The sequence below is a fragment of the Mauremys mutica genome, chromosome 1 (assembly GCF_020497125.1).
Source record: "Mauremys mutica isolate MM-2020 ecotype Southern chromosome 1, ASM2049712v1, whole genome shotgun sequence".
Lineage (NCBI taxonomy): Eukaryota > Metazoa > Chordata > Testudines > Geoemydidae > Mauremys > Mauremys mutica.
The window spans coordinates 70,183,410-70,209,491 of record NC_059072.1 but is presented as its reverse complement, the minus strand read 5'-3'; the positions used below and the strand labels follow the sequence as shown (position 1 = coordinate 70,209,491).

The 26,082-nt window shown below is 46.6% G+C and overlaps 1 protein-coding gene across 1 annotated transcript in view; it reads right to left on the bottom strand.

Annotated features, from left to right (window-relative positions):
- Positions 1–1,995: 1,995 nt before the first annotated feature.
- The window catches only part of LOC123343822 (glioma pathogenesis-related protein 1-like), a 46,005-nt gene continuing 21,918 nt past the window's right edge, over positions 1,996–26,082 (bottom strand). The window contains exons 5-6 of the mRNA XM_044979253.1: positions 5,784–5,810; positions 1,996–5,689 (exon numbers count right to left, since the gene is read on the bottom strand). Of these exons, the coding sequence (XP_044835188.1) occupies positions 5,535–5,689; positions 5,784–5,810 (182 nt within the window). The 3' untranslated portion in view covers positions 1,996–5,534. The remainder of the gene's footprint in view (positions 5,690–5,783; positions 5,811–26,082) is intronic.

Sequence of the window (26,082 nt, the reverse complement as noted above, 5' to 3'; positions counted from 1 at the left end):
AAAGGGCAAGCAGCCAGGGGTGGCCTTGAGTGCTAATTGTCTCTCTGGAGGTGAAAATCAACATTGCGGGGTGTGAACAGAAGTTGCCATAGAAGCAGGCGGTGAGGAATGTGCTGGCTGGGTAAGGCATTTCTTTCTACCATTTGAAAGGTGTTGTCCTCCCTATCAGGGAAAATTGAACCCCAGTCTCCCACATGACAGGTGGGGATACTCACCACTATACTAACAAGGAATGGGGTAGGGCCTTCTACAGCATGGAATTCCAAGAGACCAGCTGTGGCCAGCTTACACCACACCAGGGGCCCCACCAGGCACCCCTTGCTCTCTTCACCTTCCCAAAGGCTTTGGTTGCAGGCTGCCTTTGGGGGCTACACATCTCCTCCCACAACACCTGCCTGGGACCTTTCCCTCAATGATGGGCTGTTCAGCACCTTCTTTCTCTGACAACAGTCTCTTTCTACCATCCCCCTTCCACACTTCAGACGCTCCTCAAAGTCACGCCATTACAAACTCAGCCAAGGTCCCTTTGGCTTTAGAAGCGCCTCTTGAAGGCCAAAGCTTCTCAGGCCTGCAGATCCTTCCTTTCAATGCATAGCAGTCAGACATTTGAAACACAGCTGTTTTCAAAATGGAATACGCTGCTTCCAGATGTTGGCACTCAGGAAGAATTCCTGTTACTCTTCCCCATTACTTTCCCAGGGTTGACTGACAGTGCCAGGAGTCCCGAGAAGCAGAAGAAGCGTCTTTTTTTTTTTTTGTGGCTCTAGAGATGTGGAACAGCGCTGAGTATCACTAATAGAAGCCAGAGAACTTCTTATTGAGGCTAAAGTACTCAGTGTTGAGTAGGAGTGACTAGGCTCCAAAGGAGGGTGAAATGCTGCCTCCATGAGGAGGAACCTAAGCCTGGTGTCCCTGTCTTTTTTGGTGCAGGGGCAGAAGTTTCTGCAGATTTTGCAGTGCTCCCACAGGTGAGGTTCCCCCAGACACTTAAGGCAGCTGCAATAGGGGTCACTGACAGGCATAGGCTTGTGGCATGAAGCACAAGGGTTAAACCCCTGAGACTGAGGCATGGCCCAGCAGGGTTCGCTAATCTAACTACCTAAGTCAACAACTAAAATTTAACTACTATGAATAAAATAACTATGCACAATCAAAGTCCACTGAGAGGAGTACTTGTGGAAAATACAAGGAAAGCTGAAGTTCCAGTGACCTTCACAGGTGGTAAGAATGAACCGAGGGGGCTATGGGTCAGCAGAACCCTTTATATCTGCACTATATGTGTGCAACTCTAGGGGCACCAGAGCTGACCCAACGGATGCCACTGAGGGAAATACTTTCCAGTGGTGGTGCTCGGGGTGAGCACACACGTACATTGGAATGGACATGAGCAAGTACTCTAAGAAGAACATAAAGTGAAAACAAATCTGAAGACAACTAAGGCTACCGGATTCAAGTTAAAGTGAGAAAAATCTGTGCTACAGCAAATTACTGTAGGGCACGTATCCAGAAAAATTCAAACTATAGTTTAAATCCTACCTAAAAATGTATCAGAACTGCTTGATTTTCCACAATATAATAACATGTCAAAGGAAATTCATGCATTTGTTTCCCCTTCATTCATATTTTAATCCAAAATACAATCAACACAGGTACATTAGCAAAGAGGCCCCTGTGGAACTGCAGCCTAATGATGGGGGTAATATTTCCAGGAAAAATCTGTTGAACAAAACCAAGCACAAGCATGCATCTGACGAAGTGCATATTCACCCACGAAAGCTCATGCTCCAATACATCTGTTAGTCTGTAAGGTGCCACAGGACTCTTTGTTGCTTGTCCAAGCACGCTGCTGATGCTTTACAAATAATTAATGCTTTAAAATACAATCAAAATCACATACACTGCAGGAGTCTCACTACACAATTCATTACTGCTAGTGTAATTCTTTCTTAGGTGTCTACAGTGGACACACAGGCTATGGTAAAATAAAATGCAGTCTGAAGGTGAAAAGAATTTATTTGAAGCAAACAAACATGGAAATAAAGTGGTCATCTATAGTAAACAAAACCTTTGTTGTCTTATACAATTTTAGATACTAACACTATATTAACAAACATACAAATAGCAGAAAAGTTGGGATAAAAACTCAGGACTCTCAGTTAATCTCTCCTCTCATCTTTTGAGATGGCATGTGCAGGGCTTAGAAGATGTGGAGGCCTTTTTAGGGTGAGTGTCTCTGGCCATCCATTTCAAATTTTTCATGCTCACAAAGGTGCAATTCCATCTGGAGTATACATTCCCATTCTATATGAGATTTGAATTGAACATGGAATGATTGTCACAAAATGGTATGTTTCCCCTTCAGAAAAAGCTTTGTTAGCTGACAACCATGCATTGTGTAAAGCATGTCAATCATATCCTAATCCCCATTTTGATTAACCTGTAGGCATCTTCCAATCTCACTCTTTATCTTCACTAACAGAGAAACAATTTAGCTGAAAACAGCTAAAGAACAATTACATGCTAGGCTCAGCATCTGAGATGTGAAAAAGGAGCTTCATGCATACAGAAAAACTTACCCACTGAAAAAGGAATTGATGGTAAAGTAATTGTCTCCTAATCAGGTAAGCACCACTATCTGCTGGTTAAACAGTTGTATGACTCACATGTTTTTGTTCAGGACTTCATAACTAGAGCTCTCCAAGAAATGCATAGCAAACCTCAAACCCACTTAAGCTGTGCCTTGAGTTTAAGGTTTACAAGCCTCAAACCATGCTGGCAGAAGTCTGGCCAATATGTGCTGAGGGTGTTCACACAACTTGGAAGACAACATATCTCCTCCCTCCCTCCTTTGCTTTCAAACTAGTTTCTTTTGTTTTCAGAGAGACATATGAGATAAGTGGATTCTCAAATTTTGTTACAAGGGGAGCTACTAAGTGATGATGGAGTTCCCCCTGGTGGTTTGAGTAGGTATAATTGTATTATCTTCCATAATTGTATTATCTTCCACAACTTGGAAATCCTATGTTGAGTAATGTTTGAATATTGCTAGATTTTTGTTGTTGCTTGCAAGAAAGGTAGTGCCTTAAAGTTATACAATAACATTAAACAGAAAGCTTAAAACTTTAAACAGCTTTATTACAAATATAAACCTCTGTACGTTAGGGATTAAGGACTTTAAGCCACATTTTCAAAGGTGTGAGCATTTGAAGCTCACTGAACTCATTGAGAGCTACGAATGTTGAGCCACTTTGAATATTGGGTGACTTTTATTTAGGTACCTAATTATGGCTTTGCCTGCCCAACTTTAGGCATCCATTTGTGAAAAATTTTGCCAAAGTTTAAAAAAATGAGCAACCTTCTTGGTAACTTTAGCTTTGAAATAGGTATGTTCTAAAAGTTTAGAAACGTAAAAGAATTTATGTCCAATAACTGTTTTAAAATAAGTTTTTATGAACAGATTCACTTTTACTCTGGGACAGTCTATAAGATGAATCAGTACAGTTCTGAATATAGTATTATATGACAAGTATAATGTTTTAGAACTACAATGGAATAATAAAGGTATTATGGGCCAAATGTTCCCTAAAATGAACATGGGTGAAGGTCCCATTAACTTCATCTTGAGCACTGGGCATGAAAACATGGCAGGATTTGACCTTGTGTTTAAATAAATAAATAAATAAATAATTCAAACCCTATCCATAAACCTTTTGAACTAATAGATTCCTGAGACAATACACATTTTGTAAGAAGTTACATATTTACCATGTAGACTAGAATTACTTTAAGCAATCTCAGTGCTTGTCTACACAAACACTTTAGTTTGCAGTGAGCCGGGGTGTAAATCTATCCTGTGCTAACCTGCTGCACACTGTGTCTGTGTGGGCTTGCTGCTGTGGACTAAAAATTGTGTAGTGCACTTTAATCTACTCCTATTTCAAAGCAGAGAAGATTAAAGCACACTACAGAACTTCTAGTGTGTGGCAGCATGGTCCTCATGGACATTTAGTGTGTAGCAGGCTATTGCTGGGTAGATTTTACACCCCAGCTCACGGCAAACTAAAAGTGATTTGTATAGACAAGCCCTCAGTAAATATTAGACATATTGGACCAATCTTGGCTCTAGAACTTACTATATAGCAAAAGAAAAATTCTTTAAAATCCCTGAGTCAATACATGTGGTCTTTTGCAGCAATTCAAGTTAACACATATCTAAATAGGATACCTTTAATGCCTTTAAAGTCTCTTGGATAAAATACAGGTAAACATACACCTCTACCCCGACATAATGCGGTAAAGCAGTGGGGAGCCCTGGGCCTTTTAAAGCGCCGCCTGAGCCCCGCTGCTTTACCGCGTTATATCCGAATTCGTGTGGCGCTCCGGTCCCTTTAAATCACTGGCCAAGCCTGGCTGCCGGAGCCAGCTGGGCTCGGGTGGTGATTTAAAGGGCCAGAGGCTCTGGCTGCTGCGGGTAGCCCCAGGCCCTTCAAATCCTCACCCGAGCCCTGCTGCCAGAGCTCCAGCGGTGATTTAAAGGGCCCGGGGCTCCCCACAGCAGCTGGAGCACCAGGCCCTTTAAATCACCGCCAGGGAAGCCGGTCCAGTCCGGCACAGCGTACCGGACCGAACCCAATATAACTCAGTCTCACCTATAAGGTGGTGAGATTTTTTGGCTCCTGAGGACCGTGTTATATCGGGGTAGAGGTGTATATTTATCAGAGGGTTTGGAATGGTTCTCAGATAAAATTCAGTATTTGTTTTACATTTAAAAAATAGATTAGATCTCGATATTTAAAAAACAGTGGTTGTGACAGCAAACCAGAAACTACAAGAAAAGTCTAAACTGGAGCATTTTACTCTCACTGTATATTTTTTTCCTAAGTTCAAAACAAGTCAGGAACAAATTAATTGAAGGATAATTATTTTTAATAGTTGAAACCTTAATGAATAGCTGCCATTTACAAATTTATATACATTTTTCTAGAGCTATATTAGTACTACTGAATATTTATAAAATGCTTTCTTTTTATAGAAGTGATATCTGATTCTGTTCCCATTTTATTTGGAGTTTTGACTTGACTCCAGAAAAGTAGGATTGGGTCCATAACAGTATGATTCTATAGACAGACATCTAAATTAATTAGTCACCACTTCAAATATTTATAGAGTGGAAACTACAAATATTATCAAGTGGAAACACTGTTTTAATTTACTTGTTGAATTCTAGATGCTAGGTGTTCCCCTTTATTTGTTAAAATTTCATCATGGAAAAGCCATTTACTAGATATCTCTCTGATGATTCTTGCCAGACTGTCACCTTTAACTTAAAATTTTGCCTTTTTTATTATTTTCACTTATAAATAAGATATGTAAGGGCTTAGAGCAAAAATAATTTACTCTTTATAACCCATTAAACATCCACAGCCCTTTATGATATGTTTTTTAAATGATCAAATTCACTGTAAAAACATCAATCAAGAGAATTCTCTTAAGGACTTGTCATAACTTTTCATGAAATATATATTTCAAATAGATTATTTAGATATACTCATATTTGAATAATGCTTCTGCATAAGAAAAACAACTAGAGAAGCCAATAACATCAGTGCTGGTCTTAAAACCACAACAGCAATACAGGACTCGTCACATACGATCCTATTCTCCCAGGGTGGATACCATCTTGTGTAACCTATAAACAAGCATACAAACACAAACTCTTATTGGGCACAACGTGCTTATAAAGAAATAAACTTCAAGTAATAGTGTAGAATTGTAATACATACGTATAATTTTATCACGTTTTGGATTTCCTAGGGGGAACAAAAGAAAGAAATAGTTTAATCAGCTAGGAACAAAATAGTTACTCACCTTACAGTAACTGTGATTCTTTGAAATGATTTATGTGGATCTCAGTCTTGTCGCACGTGCTCTGCATGCACAAGAGTTCAGAATTAATTGACCAGCAGTGTCCATTTGGGTTGCCCACTCCTTTGCACTCCCTCACCCAAGGGCAGAAAGGGCAGAAGGATGCCAATTGCTATTTAGGTGTTTCACCACCCAGAATCCAAATGAAAGACTCCAAGCTACACAGAAGGAGAACAGGTTGTGGGATCCACATGTACAGAACATCTCAAAGAATCAATTACATCTCAAAGAATGTACAGCTGGTGCCCGACCCCAGATTAGCAGGACGCAGATATTGACTTTTCATGAATTTACTCTTACTAGAACAGACAGAGGTAGAGCCGTTATCAGCTTTTCATTCCCCTGTAGGGTTGCGGGAGTGGGGAAAGAGACTTGTGGAGAAGTTTATGTACACAGAGATATCATAGAATATCAGGGTTAGAAGGGACCTCAGGAGGTCATCTAGTCCAACCCCCTGCTCACAGCAGGACCAACACCAGCTAAATCAACCAATCCCCAATTAAATCAGACTTAGGTTCTCTATAATCAAGGGACCACAGATGTCCCAACACCACTTCAGCCCACTGCACATTGGGCCAAAGGCTATGCAGCCTCTGCCTAAAGAGATAGGAGAGGCGGGCACAAGAGGGAAAAGAGAAAGGACCCAGAATGAGGGTGTAGAGAATAGGAAAGAAAGGAGGACAATGGGGATAAATAGGAAGGAAAAGGGGTAGGAAAGTCAGGACAGGGGAAAGAAACCCAACAGGAATAAAGGAGCTGTTCCCCCACTTCTACTCACATCCTACCCTACATTTCCTTTGGAAGCATCCCAAAAATCCTCTCACAGCCAGCACAGCCTCATTCCCATGTTCCCAACAAGTTCAGCCATCCTTCTCAGAGGCAGTATTTCCACTCAGTCGCTAACAAAGTGCTGCAGCCTGCTAGCAGCATTGCCAACTCCTAAACAGCTGGAAGACAGTGCAATGCTGGAAAGACGCTCACCTGCCAATCTGCGTCCAGGCCCCTCCCTGGCATGCAGTTCCAGCAGCCGAGTGGAGGGCAGCAAAGTGGGATCGCACAGCTGTGAGAAAACTGCATCCAATTCCCTGCTCCACAAGTTGCACTTACATAATGGAAAGTGGCAAGCGGCTTGCATACAGCAGCCCCTGAGAACAGTATTTTATAATAGCCTTGCCAGTAAAATCTATTGCTACCAAGGCAAAGTACAAAGAGCCCAGAGACTGAACCATGCAGTGAGACAGACTATTCTGAGTCCTAGATTCCAGGATTTAGATGTAAGAAGAAGTGAAAACCTTGGGAGGAATTTTCAGACAGGGTCTGACTTGATTGAATATATTCCCAAAAGCCTAAGCAAGCTTTGTTTGTTTCATTTAGGACAGGTTATGTAAAAGGTGCAATCCTATATGAATCACATGCTGGCTCAATTTTATATTTAAATATGGAAAAAAATCCAGGAGGATCATACAGGGAAAAACCATGCAGCTGCTCCTACAAACTCCAAAACTGGTCCTTTACCAAGCAAAGACCTAACCCTGTTCTTTTGACTTCCCTGGTCACCCTTGAATCCTCCTGAGATCTCGATGAAACTTTCATGGAGGTACTCTGCAATCGTCTCTCAAAGGTTTCTAGGAATGGCAGCATTACTTTTCTTTGCAGTAGGACACTTTCTCATGCCAGTCCATGATGACTTTGACAAGCACCATTACAGTAAACTGGCTAGCAGCATGCGGGCCTGGGCAGCTTTGGGACGCTATGCAGTCTGTGCCTTTATCTCTCTTCTGAGGGTATCAGCTAAAATCACCACTGCCTGTGGAAAAGAGTAGCAGTGTTCAGTGCCATTGCCCTGAATATAGTTCCTCATGGAACTAAGGACCAAATGTTATTGTTTTTGCAACCAAGTAATTCCCTCCTCATTTCCCTTTTCTCACTGCGAACCTATGCTGGGCCATACTCGCCATCACCAGAGCTAGGGCTGGACAGTGGTGCCAAAGTTGAAGTGTCCATAAGCATATCTTGTTTACAACTTTAGGGAAGCAATGGAAGGGAATACTGAAATTTAACTTTCACTTTCCATTGTGACTATATATACAATCATACCTCTGTATGTTTTAACTGCAGCTACTGCCATTGCTGCCTCAGGGGTTGCCCCTGCACACCTGTGGAACACCTGACCATAATAAGGAGAAAGAACAGGACTCAGGAAGCTATATTCACTGAGATTCTGCAAAACTGGAGGGTGAATACTGCAGACATTATGGAGAGGGAAAGAGTGGACAAGAAAAAGGCCCAGCAGGAAAGGGAGAGAGAGATGCACCAGGACATAATGGGGATCCTCTGGCAACAAACATAAAAGCTGCAGACTTTCTTCTTGACCTACAGATTCAACAATCATAGGCCTGGTCTACACTAGGACTTTAATTCGAATTTAGCAGCGTTAATTCGAATTAACTGTGCACCCATCCACACCACGAAGCTATTTAATTCGACATAGAGGGCTCTTTAGTTCGACTTCTGTACTCCTCCCCGACGAGGGGAGTAGCGCTAAATTCGACATGGCTATGTCGAATTAGGCTAGGTGTGGATGCAAATCGACCTTAGTAGCTCCGGGAGCTATCCCACAGTGCACCACTCTGTTGATGCTCTGGACAGCAGTCCGAGCTTGGATGCTCTGACCAGCCACACAGGAAATGCCCCGGGAAAATTTGAATTCCTTTTCCTGTCTGGCTAGTTTGAATCTCATTTCCTGTGTGGACGTCGTGGCGAGCTCAGCAGCACTGGCAACGATGCAGAGCTCTCCAGCAGAGGAGTCCAGGGAATCTCAGAGTAGAAAGAGGGCCCCAGCATGGACTGACCAGGAAGTCTTGGATCTCATTGCTGTGTGGGGCGATGAGTCTGTGCTTTCGGAGCTGCGCTCCAATAAACGGAATGCAAAGACCTACGAGAAGGTCTCCAAAGCCATGGCACTCAGAGGATACAGCCGGGATACAACGCAGCGCCGCGTGAAAGTCAAGGAGCTGAGACAAGGCTACCAAAAAATCAAAGCGGCAAACGGACGCTCCGGAGCCTAGCCCCAGACATACCGGTTCTACGAGGCACTGCATGCCATTCTCGGTGGGTCTGCCACCACTGCCCCACCAGTGTCCGTGGACTCTGACGATGGGATAGTATCGACGGCCAGTTCCTCGGCGATGTTCGCAGACGGGGAAGATGAGGAAGGAGATGAGGGGGGGGGGCAGTCGACAGCACTTACAAAGCTAATTTTCCAGACAGCCAGGATCTCTTCATCACCCTCACTGAGATCCCCTACCAACCCTCCCCAGCCGTTACCCCGGACCCTGAATCAGGGGAAGGATCAGTCTGTAAGTGCTTTAAACATGTTAACATTTATTTTTAATGGAGCAGGAATAGTTACTAGTTGAAAAGAAGGTCAATATATATGGGGATAGAACAGAAATCCTCTTGGGAGATCTCCGAGAAGCTCTCCTGGAGGTAATCGAAAAGCCTCTGCATGAGGTTCCTGGGGAGAGCTGCCTTATTGGGTGCTCCGAAGTAGCACACTTTTCCACGCCAGGCTTTCATCTGGTACTCCGGGACCATTGCCTCAACGAGCATGGCAGCATAGGTCCCTGGTTTGTGCTCGCTTTCACGCAGCATGCGCTCTCTATCTCTTTCTGTGACCCTCCTCAGGGTGATCTCGCTCGGAGACTCCTGCATTTAATTAGAGTAATTTGTTTACTATTAGTATTGGGAGTGCTTCACTGTTCCTTTGCATAACAAGAAGCGTCACTTTACAGCCACAGTGGTGGAGGCTGCAGAGTGGCAGCATACAGGGATCTTTCCCAGGGAACAGACACGAGGGGGTGAAACAGGGGCAGAGTTTATGCTTTCAGGATTGCCTGCAGCAAGAGGACAGTGGTATACATTCACTTTTAAGCAGCCAAAAGTCTTTGGCTTACCATGCCTGGCTGCTCCACGGATTCTGCTGTCCTGCCCCGCTTGTCTGATCTGCAGTGCAATCCCCCAGGCAATGAAAGCGAATTCCGAAAATTCGAACTTTCCCTGAGTGCGGATGAGATAGGTGCTGTGCATGGTCTTGTTCACAGAGACTGACTAGACTATGTTTCTTCTTTGCAAAAATGTATCTTTGTAAGGAATTCACTCCCTTTTTCCCATCACACAGCTGCAACTGTATCCCGACCTGCTCCAGCATGCCCCTCACAGAGGCTGGCGCAGATTAGGCGGCGCAAGAAAAAGACACGGGACGAGATGTTCGCTGAACTTATGGGCTGCTCCTGAGCCGAGGCGGCCCAGCAGAGCCAGTGGAGGGAGAACCTCTCTCAGCAGCAGCGCTCACACAGCGAACAGGAGGACAGATGGCGTCTGGAGGACCAGCAGGCGACTCAAATGCTGCTTGGGCTAATGAGGGAGCAAACGGACACGCTCAGGCGCCTTGTGGATGTTCTGCAGGCAGGAGGACAGAACTGCACTGTATCTGCAACCGCCCTCCCCCGCCACAAAGTCCAATACCCCCCTCACCCAAAATAACAAGAAGGAGGTGCGCCAAGGGCCGTGAACACTGTCATTCCACCCCAGCAGAGTGCTCAAGTACCAAAAAGCTCTCATTTGCTAAATTTTGAGAAGTCCTTCCCTTTCTGGGTCACCCAAGGCCAAATCCCAGTTTCATCCCCTAACTGTGTAGTTGATTATTAAAAATAGTTTGCTGTTCATTACTGTTTCTGTCATGTTTCTTTACAGAAGACTTTGTGTGAAGGGGGGGGGGGCTTTGGTAATTGCATAGGACAGTCACCACTACCATGGTACAGACATGGGGGCAGGATCTACAGCAGGTCACACACACAGTGCAGTCACTAGGCACCCTGGTCAGTCTGGGAGGTGTTTTTCATGTTCTGCGCATAGGCGGCAGGTGCCCTGCTCCAGCTATATTTGGAGCTGGGTCTCTCCCCCGGCCCTGCCTGGATCGGGCCCTGGCCCCCACGGGTCTCCCCCCGCCCCGCCGCGCTGCGTCCCTGCCTGACAGTAGAGCGGCTCCCCGCAGAAATGCTGTCTGCTGCCCCAGGGTCCTAGCGCCTGCCATCCACAAATGGCAAGGTAGGCTGCCCTTACCCTGCCCTTCCACCATAGCCCTGAGCCTCTCCAATGCCCCAAACCCTCAGCCCCAGCCAGAGCCCTCATCCCCCTACACCTCCTCCCCCCTTCCCACACACCCCTCACCCCTTCCTACGCCCCCACCCCCAGCCCAGAGCCTGCACCCCTCACCCCTTCCTGCACACCCACCTGTAACCGTCCTCCTCCCAGTCCTCCCCCGCCACAAGGCCACATAGTCCCCGCACACAGAGTCCCAAAAAGGAGGGATGGCAGGCTCCGTTGAAACAACCAGTGTGGCAGTGCAGACCACTCTAGGGGCAGGAGCCTGTCATTCCTAGAGTGTAGAACAGCACTGCACACCCTACCCACCACAGTCTGCGTCCCTGTTTCAACTCTTTAACGCGAATTCATTAGTAAAGAAAACATTGTTAATTAACAATATTCCATTAACTTTATTTTTAAATGTGTGTTGGAATGGGGGAGACATGGTAACCGCAAAAGAAAGTCAACAGTAACTGAAACAGGGGCAGGTTCAGCTTCTCTGTAAAGAAACTGAACAGTCACAGGTTACCCTGCAACCTGAGGAATCTATCTTTCAAAGCCTCTCGGATGCACAGCGCTTCCCGCTGGGCTCTTCTAATTGCACAGGTGTCTGGCTGAGCGTAATCAGCAGCCAGGCGATTTGCCTCAACCTTCCATCCCGCCATAAAGGTCTCCCCCTTGCTCTCACAGAGATTGTGGAGCACACAGCAAGCAGCAATAACAATGGGGATATTGGTTTCGCTGAGATCCGAGCGAGTCAGTAAGCTCCTCCATCTCCCCTTGAGACGTCCGAAAGCACACTCCACCACCATTCTGCACTTGCTCAGCCGGTAGTTGAAGAGTTCCTTGTCACTGTCCAAGGCGCCTGTATAGGGCTTCATGAGCCAGGGCATTAGCAGGTAGGCTGAGTCTCCGAGGATCACTGTAGGCATCTGCACATCCCCAACAGTTATTTTGTGGTCCGGGAAGAAACTACCTTCCTGCAGGCGTCTAAACAGACCAGAGTTCCTGAACACACGCGCGTCATGAACCTTGCCTGGCCACCCGACGTTGATGTTGGTAAAGCGTCCCCTATGGTCCACCAGTGCTTGCAGCACCATTGAAAAGTAGCCCTTTCTGTTTATATACTGGCTGGCCTGGTGGGCCGGTCCCAGGATAGGGATGTAAGTCCCATCTGTAGCCCCACCGCAGTTTGGGAATCCCATCGCGGCGAAGCCATCTATGACGACCTGGACGTTTCCCAGGGTCACTACCTTTGAGAGCAGGAGCTCAACGATTGCGTGGGCTACTTGCATCACAGCAAGCCCCACGGTAGATTTGCCCACGCCAAAGTGGTTTGCTACTGACCGGTAGCTGTCTGGCGTGGCAAGTTTCCAGAGGGCTATGGCCACTTGCTTCTGCACACTCAGGGCTGCTCGCATCTGGGTGTCCTTGCGCTTCAGGGCAGGGGACAGCAAGTCACACAGTTCAAGGAAAGTGCCCTTACGCATCCTGAAGTTTCGCAGCCACTGTGATTCATCCCAGACTTGCAGCACTATGCGGTACCACCAGTCCGTGCTTGTTTCCTAGGCCCAGAATCGCCGTTCCATAGCATGAACATGTCCCATTGCCACCATGATCTCCACGGCACGGCGTACCGTGCTTTCTGAGAGGTCTGTGCCACTCTGTGACTTCATGGCCTCACCGCGCTGCCGGAGCCTCCTCGCCCGATTTCTCAGCATCTGACTGTTGAAGAGGTGTACAATAAGGTGCGAGGAGTTGACAACGGCCATAAGTGCAGCGATGATTGCAGCGGGCTCCATGATCGCAGTGGAGTGCTGTCACTAACAGGAAAAGTGCGCGAACTGATTTCCCGCCAGCGGGAGTGATGGTTGAATGCTGACAGTTACCCAAGACCACCCTCGACACAGTTTTCCCCCCAGCATGCATTGGGGGGAAATCCCAGAATTCCAGTGGGCAGCGGGGAGTGCGGGAACTGTGGGATAGCTTCCCACAGTGCACCGCTTCCAATTTCGACGCTTGCCCCGTTAGTGTGGACTCACAAAGTCGAATTAGTGTCCTTAGTGTGGACACACAAATTCGACTTTGTAAGGTCGATTCTACAAATTCGAATTAACTTATATCGAACTAATCTGGTAGTGTAGACATACCCTTAGGCTTGCCTCCCTTTGCAGTCAATGGAGAATTCCATTTTAGCACCTCTCTGCACCCCCCAACGTTCCACATAGCATCATGGGCCATATCCCTACCCTAATGCTCCATGCCCAGGGACAGTAAGGACAACCACAGCTTCACATATAGCAAATGTGGGGCTCACAGGTCAGTGTCTGTATAGCCAAAATGAACTGAAATGGACATGAATGTGCTTTCTCCTTGTTAAGTTCTGTTCCATTAATTTCAGAAATGTTTATTGTATTTGTTTTTTTAATTGCATTTTTTGCACAGGTTTTGGTATGCAATAAGATCTATATTTTGGAAAATAATTCAGCTGCAGAATGCCTAGTGCTACTGAAAGTGCCCATTAATAATTGTTGTACAGGGTGATAGAACCTATAGGATCAGTGACAGTGTAATAATTATATGTACAGCAAGAACCACACAATTAACAGGTGCATTAACAAACAGTGTTATTCAGAAGTGTACACTAAGCACCATACAATACCTAACTGCCCCCAAAACTTCAGGGCCTGATAGAACACAGTCCACCACACCACATTACTCTGACTGACTGTTTAAAGTGCTCTTTCAAAGATCTCCCTCAAACATATAGCTCTGTGTTGTGCTCTTCTAATAGCCCTTGTCTGGCTGTTCAAACAACCATTCCAGCAGCAACTTTTTCCCCTTTGCCTTGATATTCTTCAGGGTACAACAGGCAACTGTAACCATGGGGCCACTTTTTGCACTGAAATCCAGTCTTGTGAGTAAATACTGCCAGTGTCCCTTCAACCTACAAAAAGAACATTCAATGTCATTCTGCACCTGCTGAATCTTTCCTTGGTGCTGTTGAGGTGACTGGTGTATGACTTTGTGGGCCAGGAGAACAAGGGGCAAGCTGGGTCCCCCAGAATCATTATTGGCATTTCAACATTGTCGAAGGTAATCCGCAGGTCAGGAAAGAATGTCCTTGCTTGCAGCTTTCTCAACAGTCCTGTACTGTTAGAGATGCGAGCAGCATGCATCTTCCCTGACAAGCCAATGTTGTTGATGATTAAATGTGCCCGATGACCCACCAGTGCTTGCATAACTGTAAGAAAGTATTGCTTTCTGTTGATCTACACCGTGGCAAGGTGGTCTGGTGCCAAAATAGGGATGTGTGCCATCTATTGCCCCACCAGTTTGGGAACCTCATTGCTGCAAATCCAGCCATGATGGCCTGCATGTTATTGAAAGTTACAGTCCTGCATAGCAGGAGACTATTAATGGCCCTGCACACACATAACAATGGCCCTCATTGTGTATTTTCCAACTCCAAAAATGATTTCCCACTGACTGTTAGCAATATGGCATTGCAAGCTTCCGCTGTGTGCTCACCACTTTCTTCGCAGCTGATAGTGCAGCTCTGGTTCTGGTGTCCCTCCGCTGGTGGGCTGGGGAGAGCTGGGCACACAGAGCCAGGAATGTGGACTTTCACATCCAAAAGTTCTGCAGCCACTGCTCATCATTCCAAACCGGAATTAAAATGTGGTCCCATCAGTAATCTTTATTTCTCAGTTCCAGAAACAGCGCTCCATGATCTGTAGCTGCTCTGTGAATACCAGCAGCAACCTGGAATTAATTTTTGCTATGTCCCACAGCAAGCTTTCCTCCACAAAATCATCATGTTCCCTGTTGCTGTGGTTCTTCCTGCAACTACCAGCGGCTCGTTTGTCCCGTGTTTGCAACGCTCATGAAAATAGTACAGAGCTGTGAGGGTTCCATGCGTCTGGCAGAGATGGCAGACAGAGAGACAATTTTCTGGATTTTTTTTTTAAAAGGCATGAAAATTATGGGCTATGAATGGCATTATGGTTTGGAGAAAATTGCATGATGGGAACTTGACCCCTTCTCCACCATTCATTGTCAAAATTTCCCAAAAGAAAGTGTGTCAGACAATGGTGAGTTACACTCTCTGGGATACCTACTCATGGTGCACTGCTCATCGACACAAGCTCTCCTAGTGAGGATGCACAGCACTGGTGCAAGGAGCCAAGTATGCACACAACCGATATACTAACTGTGGCAGCGTTATGCTAATGTAACTTGTGCCAATCAAAGTTTGTAGTATAGCTATGGCCCAAGATAACTAAAAAATATCAAGAGAAATTAAAATAAATATAGTAACTACTGTAATTACTATGTAAAAAGTGTAACAACAAGGATGCTGACGGTATTTTGACTTGCTGCCACAGGCAATACAAAAGATCTGAACGGCTACTGGGGTCACTCAGCCCTTTTTGCCTTGGGAGGGGGAACAGGTATTCAGGTGCACACACAACCCCAACAAATACTCTGGTCAAAAGATGCTGAATACCTGCTGATGGGGTGCATGCATACCAAGCATGGGGACCACATGTACAGACACTCCAAGAAGGATTTTTTTTCTCTTTAAATCTTCATTAGATAACGAATGGAAATTGTGCATGGCAATCAAGTTATTAGAAGTTAACCATTTTTAACGACAAAGTTTGTTTAAAAAAATTGAGATCTAAAGTGCTGAGTATTATTGTTTAACTTTTGTAAGAGCATTTTATGTGGTGCCCTCCAGCATCCAAATGAGGCAGCTTTATATGTGTCTTCTACACTGATAACTATTCCTAGTTGGAAAAATGTTGTTGGAGTGGGAAGGAAGATAGTACCTTTTTTATTTTTCAGTTAGTGGACTGGCCTGGTTCATTTTTAAAACAAACAGTAAACACTACATAATCTTCAATATACTCTACAGATTTGGTAAATATCATCCCTATTATACAGATGAACAAAGAAAGACAGTAGTTTAGGCCAAAATTTTCAGAAATGTCTTCTAGATTTGTGTGCCCCGATATCTGGGTGCCTAGTTACTGCCTTATGTCTGATTGGTGCTCAGGAAAAAACAGTTACTCACCTTCTCGTAATTGTTGTTCTTCGAGATGTGTTGGTCATGTCCATTCCAATCAGGTGTGTGCGCGCACACATGCACAGTAGCTGGATAATTCTTCCTTTAGCACCATCTGCCTGGTCACCCCCTGGAGTTGTGCCTTCATGGTGCTCAATATAGAGCCCTGCCGACCCACTAGCCCCTCAGTTCTTTCTTGTTGGATACTCAGAAAGGGGTAGGAAGATGGGTATTGGACTGGACATGAACAACACACCTCAAAGAACAGTTACAAGAAGGTGAGTAACTGTTTTTTCTTCTTTGTGTGCTTGTTCATGTCAATTCCAATCAGGTGACTCATAAGCCTAAGTTCGGGGAGGTGGGGTCGGAATTTTCCACTGATTGGAGCACTGCTCATCACATTGTCTCTGGCTTGCTGAGTAATCGCATAGTGCGTGGTGAAAATGTGGATGGAGGACTACGTCGCCACTCTGCAGATTTCCCGAGCAGGGATCTGCGCAAGGAATGCTGTTGATGAAGCCTGCGCCCTGGTAGAGTGAGCAGTGATTGGGAGTGTGGGAACCCCAGCCAGGTTGTAGCACTCACGAATGCAGGACGGGATCCATGATGAAATACGCTGTGATGACACAGGCAGCCCTTTCATTCTGTCCACCACTGCCACGAATAACTAGCCCCATTTTCTGAATGGCTTCATTCTCCTGATGTAAAAGGCGAGCGCCCTGCGGACATCCAGTGAGTGAAGTCTCTGCTCCCTGCTACTGGAGTGCAGCTTAGGGTAGAATACCATGAGAAAGATGTCCTGGTTGATGTGAATCTGCGACACAACCTTCAGGAGGAAAGCAGGGTGAAGCCTGAGCTGAACTGTATACTTATAGAACACGGTGTAAGGAGGCTCTGATGTTAAGGCCTTGAGCTCAGACACCCTCCTAGCCAAGGTTATTGCTACCAGGTGTCTGTTAAAGCTGTCCCCCTGCTGCACTTTTTTTTCTCCCTCTCCTTTCTGGTTGTTCTGTGTCCACCCCTCCCGGGCCTGCTGTTCATGGAAATGACTTGTGCAGACTAACTGGAGCCATTGCTCTGCTCGAGGGAGCAGGGGCTTTTGGCTCCTTTGTTCAGACCTGGGCTCGGTGTAGAGGTGCACTGCCCAGATGTGCAAGACCTTATATGGCCACATAGCTGAGCATGTGAGTCATGCCTGTGGCTTAGAGCTAGCCCGGACATGTCTGTGCTCACCTGAAGTCTTCTCTCCTCCCCTGTAAGAAGGGGAACCAATCAAAGTTACTGGCGGGAAACTGCCTAAGTTTGCCTTTATAACCAGACATTTTCTAATCAGACCTCGGAGAAGGTCCTTGCTTTGCCACCTGGTCTGATCAGCTAGGGGTCTTTGGGAGGGCCTCTCCCCGCTCTCGTTTGTTTTTGAGCTTACCCCCGTTTTTAAACTCCCCTCCCACGAACAACGAATTTTGCCTGGAGAGCTCCTGATTGTGAACGAATTGAGTCCTCTCTGCGTCCTCTGATGCTGCTGCTGTGCCTGCTTCTGCCTTTGCTGCTGTCCTGGGGATTGGTAAGAACTCCCTCTTGCAAACCCCCCCTGTCCTAGCTGCTGGCTCTGTTTCCCCAACAGACAGACCTAAGTTAACTTCGTGGTCTGTGCTGCTAAAATAAGCCTGTGCCGCTGCTAAACTGTAACTCCCTGAGCTCTATCCTGGACACACACCACTCTGCCCTCTAAAACTACCCTTAGTATAAGGTGCACCCATTAGGTTAGGTTTAGCTTTTAGTCTAGACAAATTGTAATTTCATTTTGCATAGCTGTGGTTAAGTTAGGTTTAGCATTATACTCTGTAAGTTAGGCTTAGAGAATTGTTGCATTGTGTTTTGTTACTTGCTAATTTGTGTAGTCTTGGTTAAGTTAGATCATAGATAAGATTTTGCTGTGTTCTGTATAATTGTGATGGTCTGTCTTCCCACTGTCAGCCCACCCGCCCCAGGCTTCCCCAGCCATTTACAGTCTGTTTGTTCTTTGTGTCTCCCTGAGTTTAAATCTCCCTCTGCAGCGCCTCTGTCTTTGCTCTCTGCTCCACCACGTGCTTCTCTTCCCCCATCCCAATCTAGCATAAAACCCCATTGGTTACTTTTTCCTCTCTGATACACCTCACATTCTACATTTACACCACTGTGACACATTTTTACCTAAAATTGTTTGTTATTTAATATATTTTTCCATAACTGTTAGTTGGTTGTGTGCTGCTGTGACACACCCTTTACATAGAAAATTGTTAGCTACCTGTTACATTTATACTTCAGTGTTAATTGGTTACCCACTGTATTGTATTCGACTGGATTGTACCCCACTATTGAAACCCCCTTACTGTCCACCAAAAGAAACCCCTCCCCAATTGTCTACCTTAACAAACCCCATACCCCTCACTATTGAATTTTCTCTGTTTTTGCATTTGCTTAATAAAGTTTATTTTGCACCCCATAAGTGCAGTAATTGTCCCCCAAGACCCCCTACCTGCTGGCAGGGACACCAGGAATGCCACCTTGTACGAGAGGTAGAGCAGGGAGCATGTTGCCAAGGGTTCAAAGGGCGATCCCATGAGTTGGGACAGGCTGACTGATGTGAGAATATAGCTTGTTGAGCCCTTTTAAAAACCAGCTAACCATAGGGTTAGCAAACACCGAGCAGCCCTCCTAGCCTGGGTGGAAGGCCAAGATGGCAGCTAAGTGTACCCTTATTGATGACACAGAAAATCCCTGCTGCTTCAGCTGGAGGAGATAGTCCAGAATGAGCAGTACTGAGGCTAGCATTGGGGATGAATGGTGCTGTGTTGCCCAGATTGAAAATCTCTTCCACTTGGCAAGGTAGGTAGCTCTTGTAGAGGGTTTTCTGCTGCCAAGGAGGACCAGTCTAACCTGGTCTGAACAGGAAAGCTCCATCAGGTTCGACCATGGAGCTTCCATGCCGTGAGGTGAAGCGACTCGAGGTTTGGATGTTGAAGACGACCGTGATCTTGTGTCAGAAGGTCCGGGAAGAGCAGCAGCATGACTGGAGCTTCCACGGACATGTCTAGGAGAGATATGTACCAGTGCTGGCAGGGCCAGGCTGGAGCTATCAACATGACCTGAGCTCATTCCCTTCTGATCTTGAGGAGCACCTTGTGAACGAGCGGTATGGAAGGAAATGCATATAGGAGACCCAGTGGAGGAATGTGTCCGCTCTGGAGCTTGGGCTGTGATTTTGGAAGGAGCAGAACTGCTGGCACTTCCTGTTGTGTCGCATGGCGAATAGATCTATCTGGGGAAGGCCTCACTTCTGGAAGATTAAGTTTGTGACGTCCGGACAAAGGGACCACTCATGGCTGTGAAATGACCTGCTGAGGTGGTCCGCCAGCTCGTTCTGTACCCCAGATGTTTGCAGGTGTATTGAATGTTCTACACAGAAATCCCACAACATGAGGGCTTCCTGGCACAGGGGAGAGGAGTGTGCACCCCTGTTTGTTGCTATAGAACATTGCTGTTGTGTTGTCTGTCAGGACTGATACCCACTGTCCCGTTAAGTATGCCCGGAATGTCTGGCATGCTAGGCGCACCACTCTCACCTCTCTGATGTGGAGAGGTCCGCCTGAGTCCTGTGGTCTCCTAGATGTACTCCCCAGCCCAAGTCTGATGTTTCCATCACTAGCGAAAGAGATGGTTGTGGACTGATGAAGGGGACCCCTAAACATACTTCCTGAGAGTTGAGCCACCACAGGAGGGAGTCAAGGACCGGGCAAGGCAGGGTCACTATCCTGTCCATGCTGTCCCAGGCTGGATGATACACTGACACGAGCCACGACTGAAGAGGTCGAAGCCTGAGTCTGGTGTGCTGTACCACATAGGTACAGGCAGCCAAGTGTCCCAGAAGCTTCAGGCAGTTTCTTGCTATGGCGATGAGAAACTGTCTGAAGCCTCGAATGATGTCAGCCAGGGCCTGAAACCTCGCTTCTGGCAGGTATGCCCTGGCTTGGGTTGAGTTCTGTACTGCCCCTAGAAACTCAATCCTCTGGACAGTGGACAGAGTCTGTTTTGCTTCATTTAGAAGGAGACCCAGGCTGTCGAAGATGGCTCTGATGAATTTGACATGAGGTTCCACTTGGGTCCTGGAGAGGCTCTTGATCAGCCAGTTGTCGAGGTATGGAAACACCTGAACCTGGTGCCTGCGCAGGAATGTGGCAATGACTGCCATGCACTTGGTGAAGACTCGAGGTGCTGCTGGCAGGCCAAACAGAAGGACTATGAATTGGTAGTGGGTATTGTTCACCACAAACCTGAGGTACTTGCTGTGGGGCTGAGTGATTATGATATGAAAATACGTGTCCTTCCAAGTCTAGGGTGGCATACCAGTCTGCTGGATCCAGGGAGGGGATGATGGAGGCCAAAGAGACCATGCGGAACTTGAGTTTCTTCACAAACTTGTTCAGTTCTTGCAGATCCACGATGGGCCTGAGGCTGCCTTTGGCTTTCGGTATTAGGAAATACTGGGAATAGAAGCCCTTGCCCTTCTGCTACTGAGGAATCTCTTTCACTGCCCCTAGCGATAGGAGCAAGTGCACCTCCTGTATAAGGAGCTGCTTGTGAGAGGGGTCCCTGAAGAGGGACGGGGAAGGGAGCTGGAAGGGCAAGAGGGCACAGAATTGGATGGAGTATCCCCTCTCTACCATGTGGAGCACCCAGCAGTCTGAAATAATATGGGACCATGTACGGTAGAAAGGGGATAGTCGGGACAAAAAGGTAAGGTGGGGTGGATCCAGATCTTGCTCTGGTGCGTCGTCTTTGACCGCACCAAACACGGCTTGGATTGTCCCAAGCCCTGGCCAGAGGTTTGACACGACCTTCTCTTGCCACTCTGATTTCTCCTTCTGGAGCCATCTTGGCAGTTTTGATGATCAAACGGCTGAGGAGGTTGCGGATGGAAGTGTCTCTGCTGCGCTGAAGGTGTATAGAGGCCCAGGGACCTGAGGATGGCTCTGGAGTTTTTAAGGCTGTTTAGCCTTTCGTCAGTTTTCTCTGAGAAGAGAATCTCACCCTCGAACAGCAGGTCCTGAATGGTTTGCTGTACTTTGGAGGGGAGGCCAGAAAGCTGGAGCCATGAGCCCCTTCTCATAGCCACTCCTGTGGCCATAACCCTGGTGGCCACATCTGCCCTATCAAGTGCCACCTGAAGGGATGCCCTTGAGATCAGTCTCCCTTCCTCAACCAACGCCGAAAACTCGGCATGGAAGTCCGAGGGGAGCAACTCTGTGAATCCACCACCAGAAAGTAAGGCTGGGGGTGGGAATAGAGATGTTTGTAGCCCTTGGAGGGACAAAGTATCGGCGCTCATTTGCTTTGCAGTAGGTAGCAGCAAGGCTGGGGTCTACCACAAAGTCTTATGTCCATAATTGTTTTGATTAATGGCAAGGGTCAGAGGGGGCCAGGATGCTGACCATATGGTCTGCATTGTCTACAACTTCCTCTGCCTTAATGCCCAACCCCTGGGCGACCCGGAGCAGAAGCTGCTGCAACACGCTAGAGTCTTCCAGAGCTGGGGCCACTGAAGTGCCTGCCAGGGCCTCATCTGGTGAGGAGTGGGAGGAGACTAGTAGGGGAGGTTGTTGCTCCCTACCATCCCCACCTGAGGGATCTTGTGAACCCTGGGGGGATTGCGATAGGTTGGCCTGGTCCCAGTGCTGCGAGAGGCCTGGGGGCTGATACCGGGACCGGGCCCCACACGAGTGCCGGTGTTGGCACCTGGAGTAGCATGTGCGCTGGGGTTGTTGTAGGCGCCATCACAGCCAGCGCTGATAACGAAGGCAGTGCCGGTGCTGTAATTGATGCTGAAGGCACATCGTGCACTGAAGGTTGGGATGCTGACACCGGTGCCAAAGGTGTGGTCAAGGTTGGCGCTGCGGTCGGTGCTGATGCCGAGGATGGCACCACAGCTGTTGGCATTAATGACCGAGGCAATGGCGCCGTTGCTGATCATGGCAGAATGAATGTCACAGAGGCCACTGATGCTGCTCCTGAGCGGGACCCATGGCTCTGATCCTGGGCTTGATGAAAGGCCCACAGAATCCAAAAGGGCCACTGAGCTGGATTTTTCCAATGAGGGGGCCACTGCATTGGGCATCCTATGGTGCCAAGACGTGGATCTTCTGCTCCTACTACAGTCGGAGTGGTATGAGTCTCACTCTGACTTGGAACAGGAGGACCAGGGTGGCACAGCTCCTCTCAACGTGGAGTGTCAAGAACCGGGGAACTGACTGCACTCCTTTGATGGAGGAGCTGGCATGGAGGGGTGCTGAGATGATGGGGATCGACGTGCCATCATTGCTGACTTTCCCTTAGACTATCCAGGGTGCCAGGATGGAGCCTGCGGTGCCGGCACGCCCTCCTGTCTTGGCGGCGAGAACAGCGCTGTGAGTCTGAGCAGGTCCTGCGCTGCCACAAAACCCTCTGGGGTGGATGGGAGTGGCAGGTGTTCCGATGGGTTCAGTGAGCGAGACAGGCCCGAACTCAACTGCCTCACGTGGGCAGGAGTCACCATGGCCCCATTCTGAGCTTCGGAGCCATGGCCCAACTGAGGTGTCCCTGGTGGCTGGTCCGTAGGTCTTACTGAGGAGGATCTGCCTCTCTCTGACCTCTTTTTCTTCTGCGCCGGCGATTGGGACCAGTGCCGAAGGTTGGAGTGCCCCTGAGGGGCTCCATGACATTGCTGAGCTTCCTTGCTGGTGTCTTTCTTCAATGCTGGCTCTTTCAAGGATGGTGCTGGAGTGCTTCGCGTCAAAGATGACATGCTGGGAGCGGGATCCCCGGCACCTGGGTCCGACAGAGGTGGGAGAGCTGCCTCCGTGAGGAGAATTTTGAGATACTGCTCCCTCTCTTTAAGGGTTCTTGGTTGGAATTCCTGACAAATCTTACAGCAGTTTTGTTTGTGCCTGAGTGAGGGTCACCAAAAAGAGGTGTGTGGGTCACTTTTGGGCATGTGCTTTGCACAGAGATGTCAAATCTTAAAGCCCAAGGATTGCAGCATGCTCTTGTAACAAATGGGGGTGAAACGGGGGGAACCCTCACGTAACTGAAAATTACAGAAGAACTACTATACTATACTAACTAATTAAACTGGAAACTAACTATGTATAGCGTAAATAAAGAACTGCTGAGCCACTTGCCAAAGCATGAGCAAGGGGAAGTTCCAGCTACCGTCACTGGCGGTAGGAAGAAACTGAAGGGGTGGCAGATCGGCAGGGCTCTGTATTGAGCACAAGGCTGGCTCCAGACACCAGCCGACCAAGCACATGCTTGGGGCGGTACCTTATAAAGGGTGGCCAATCTTGGTTTGGCGGGGCGGCGCTCGGGGTTTTTAGGTTTTTTTTGGTTCGGCGGGGCGGCACTCAGGGGGGAAGAGGGGGGCATTGATTTTCTTTTTGGTTTGGTGGGGCGGCGCTCCAGGGGTGGTGGTGGTGTGATTTTCTTTTTGGTTTGGCGGGGCAGCGCTGGGTTTTTATTGTTGTTTTGTTTTTGGTTTGGCGAGGCAGTGCTCGGGGGGTGCGGGGGTTGGTTCGGCGGGGCGGTGCATGTTTTTTTTGCTTGGGGCGGCAATAAAGTTAGAGCCGGCCCTGATCGAGTGCCATGAAGGTTTGACTCTAGGGGGCACCCAGGCTGACCCACGGATGCTGCTAATGGAAAAATTATCTGGCTACTATGCACGTGCGGGTGCACATACCTGACTGGCACTGACATGAACAAGCACTCGAAGAAGAACTGTAGTTCATGTGTCTCAAGCTGGCCACTTAATTCAGGTACAAAGGATTATTGACTGATTCTGAAAATAAAGCTAATCTGAGATCTTTCTGTCCCCTGAGCAAAGGAAGACAGAAGGCATAAGATTTTGGAAGTGAATCACTGTCTAAATAAATGATGTAGCATGGAGGGCTTGGGTTTTATGGAGCACTGATCCATCTTCTGTGGGCAGAAAGGGTTATATAGGTTGGATGGCTTCCACCTCAGTAGAAGGGAGACCAATTTCCTTGGGGATAGGCTGACTAGAGTAGTTAGGAGGGGGTTAAATTAATAGCAAAAGGGGAGAGTGAAAAAAAGAGAGAAGATATGAGAACTCAGCACAAACTAGAGATGTTGAGAACAAAATTAACCAAGGAACCAAAGGACATGAAGAAATTGTTTAACTGCCTATATACTAATCCTAGGAGCTTGGGTGACAAACAAGAGGAATTGGAATATGTTAGCATAAATTTGATCTAGTTGGTATTACTGAAACCTGGTAGAATGAGTCAACAATTGGAATGTTAAAAATCAATGGTTATAACCTATTTATGAAGGATCAAATGGTGAAAGGGGAGAAGTGGCACTTTGTCAAAAATGGCATTACCTATTTGAGTCACTGATAGCTTGGAAGACAATTATTTTGAATCATGGATCAATGTCTTAACAGATAAAGCACAAGATGAGATACCAGTTGGTGTCTGCTACAGACCACCAAATCACACTAGGGAACAAGATAACTACCTCCTTATGCACCATTTATAATGTGTAAGGATGCAAAAAACAACAAAATATTGGGTGATGAGGGGGAATTTCAATTTGAGTGACATGATGGAGATCTCATGCTGCCAGTACTAAAGCATCCTTAAAATTTCTAAACATTATAGATGACAATTTTCTAACTCAAAAAATGTTGCAACAAAAACACAAGAGAATTCTATATTAGATATTGTCCTAACAGATAAAGAGGGACTGATTACAGAACTAAAAATTAGTGGCAGCTTAGGTACAAGTGACCATCACTGGATCACATTTACAATGTGCATGCAGAATAAAGTCCAGACCAGTAATGTGTATACATACACACTTGGTACTTTAAAAGATCTACTTTCACAAAGCTGAAAACAATTATGAGCCACCTCAACAGAGAAAGAATTTAATCAGAAAAATGTGATTGATATTTGGGAACCATTTAAGAACACCTTACTAGATGCCCCAGTGCCACAACTGAGGAAGAAGGCTATGCTGGTTTAAAAAAACCCAACCCTGGCTTAGAGGGGAAGTGAAGGCAGCTGTAAACAATAAATATATAACAAACAGAAGAACGGGGAAGTTAATAATCATTAATATAAATCAGAAGTTAGGAATTGTGGAAAGTTAAGGGAACCGGAGGGATGTACAGAGAACTCTCTGGAGAGCACAGTTAAGGGGCCATTTAGGGATCTGGGGCAAAAATCTGTCTGGGGATTGGTCCTGCTTTGAGCAGGGGGTTGGACTAGATGACCTCCTGAGGTCCCTTCCAACCCTATGATTCTATGAAATGTAAATTAAGGACAATAATATATTAGGAACAAAAAGAATCCTGACAATAGTATTGGTCAATTACTAGGCGGAAGTGGTAGAATTATCAATAAGAATGAAGAAATAGCAGAAGTGTTCAATGAATATTTGTTCTGTATTTATGGAAAAAAGATAATGTTATCACCACATGATGAGACTGTCTTTCCATTCCACTAGTATTTTTGGGGAATGTTAAGCAGAACCTACTAAAGTCAGATTTTTAAATCAGCAAGTCCAGATACCTTGCATCCAAGAGTTTTAAAAGAACTGATAAAGGAGCATGCTGGACCATTCATGTTTATTTTCAATAAGTCTTGGAACACTGGGGAAGATCCAGAAGACTAGAAGAAAGCTAATATTGTGCCAATTTTTAAAAAAGAGTAAATAGGATGACCTGGGTAATTATAAGCCTGTGAGCCTGACATTGATCCTGGCAAGATAATGAAGCAGCTGATATGGTACTTCATTAATAAAGAACTCAAAGAGGGTAATGTAATTAATACAAAAGAACACGGTTTTTGGCAAATAGATTCTGTTAAACTAACTATTTTTTATGAGATTACACAGTTGAT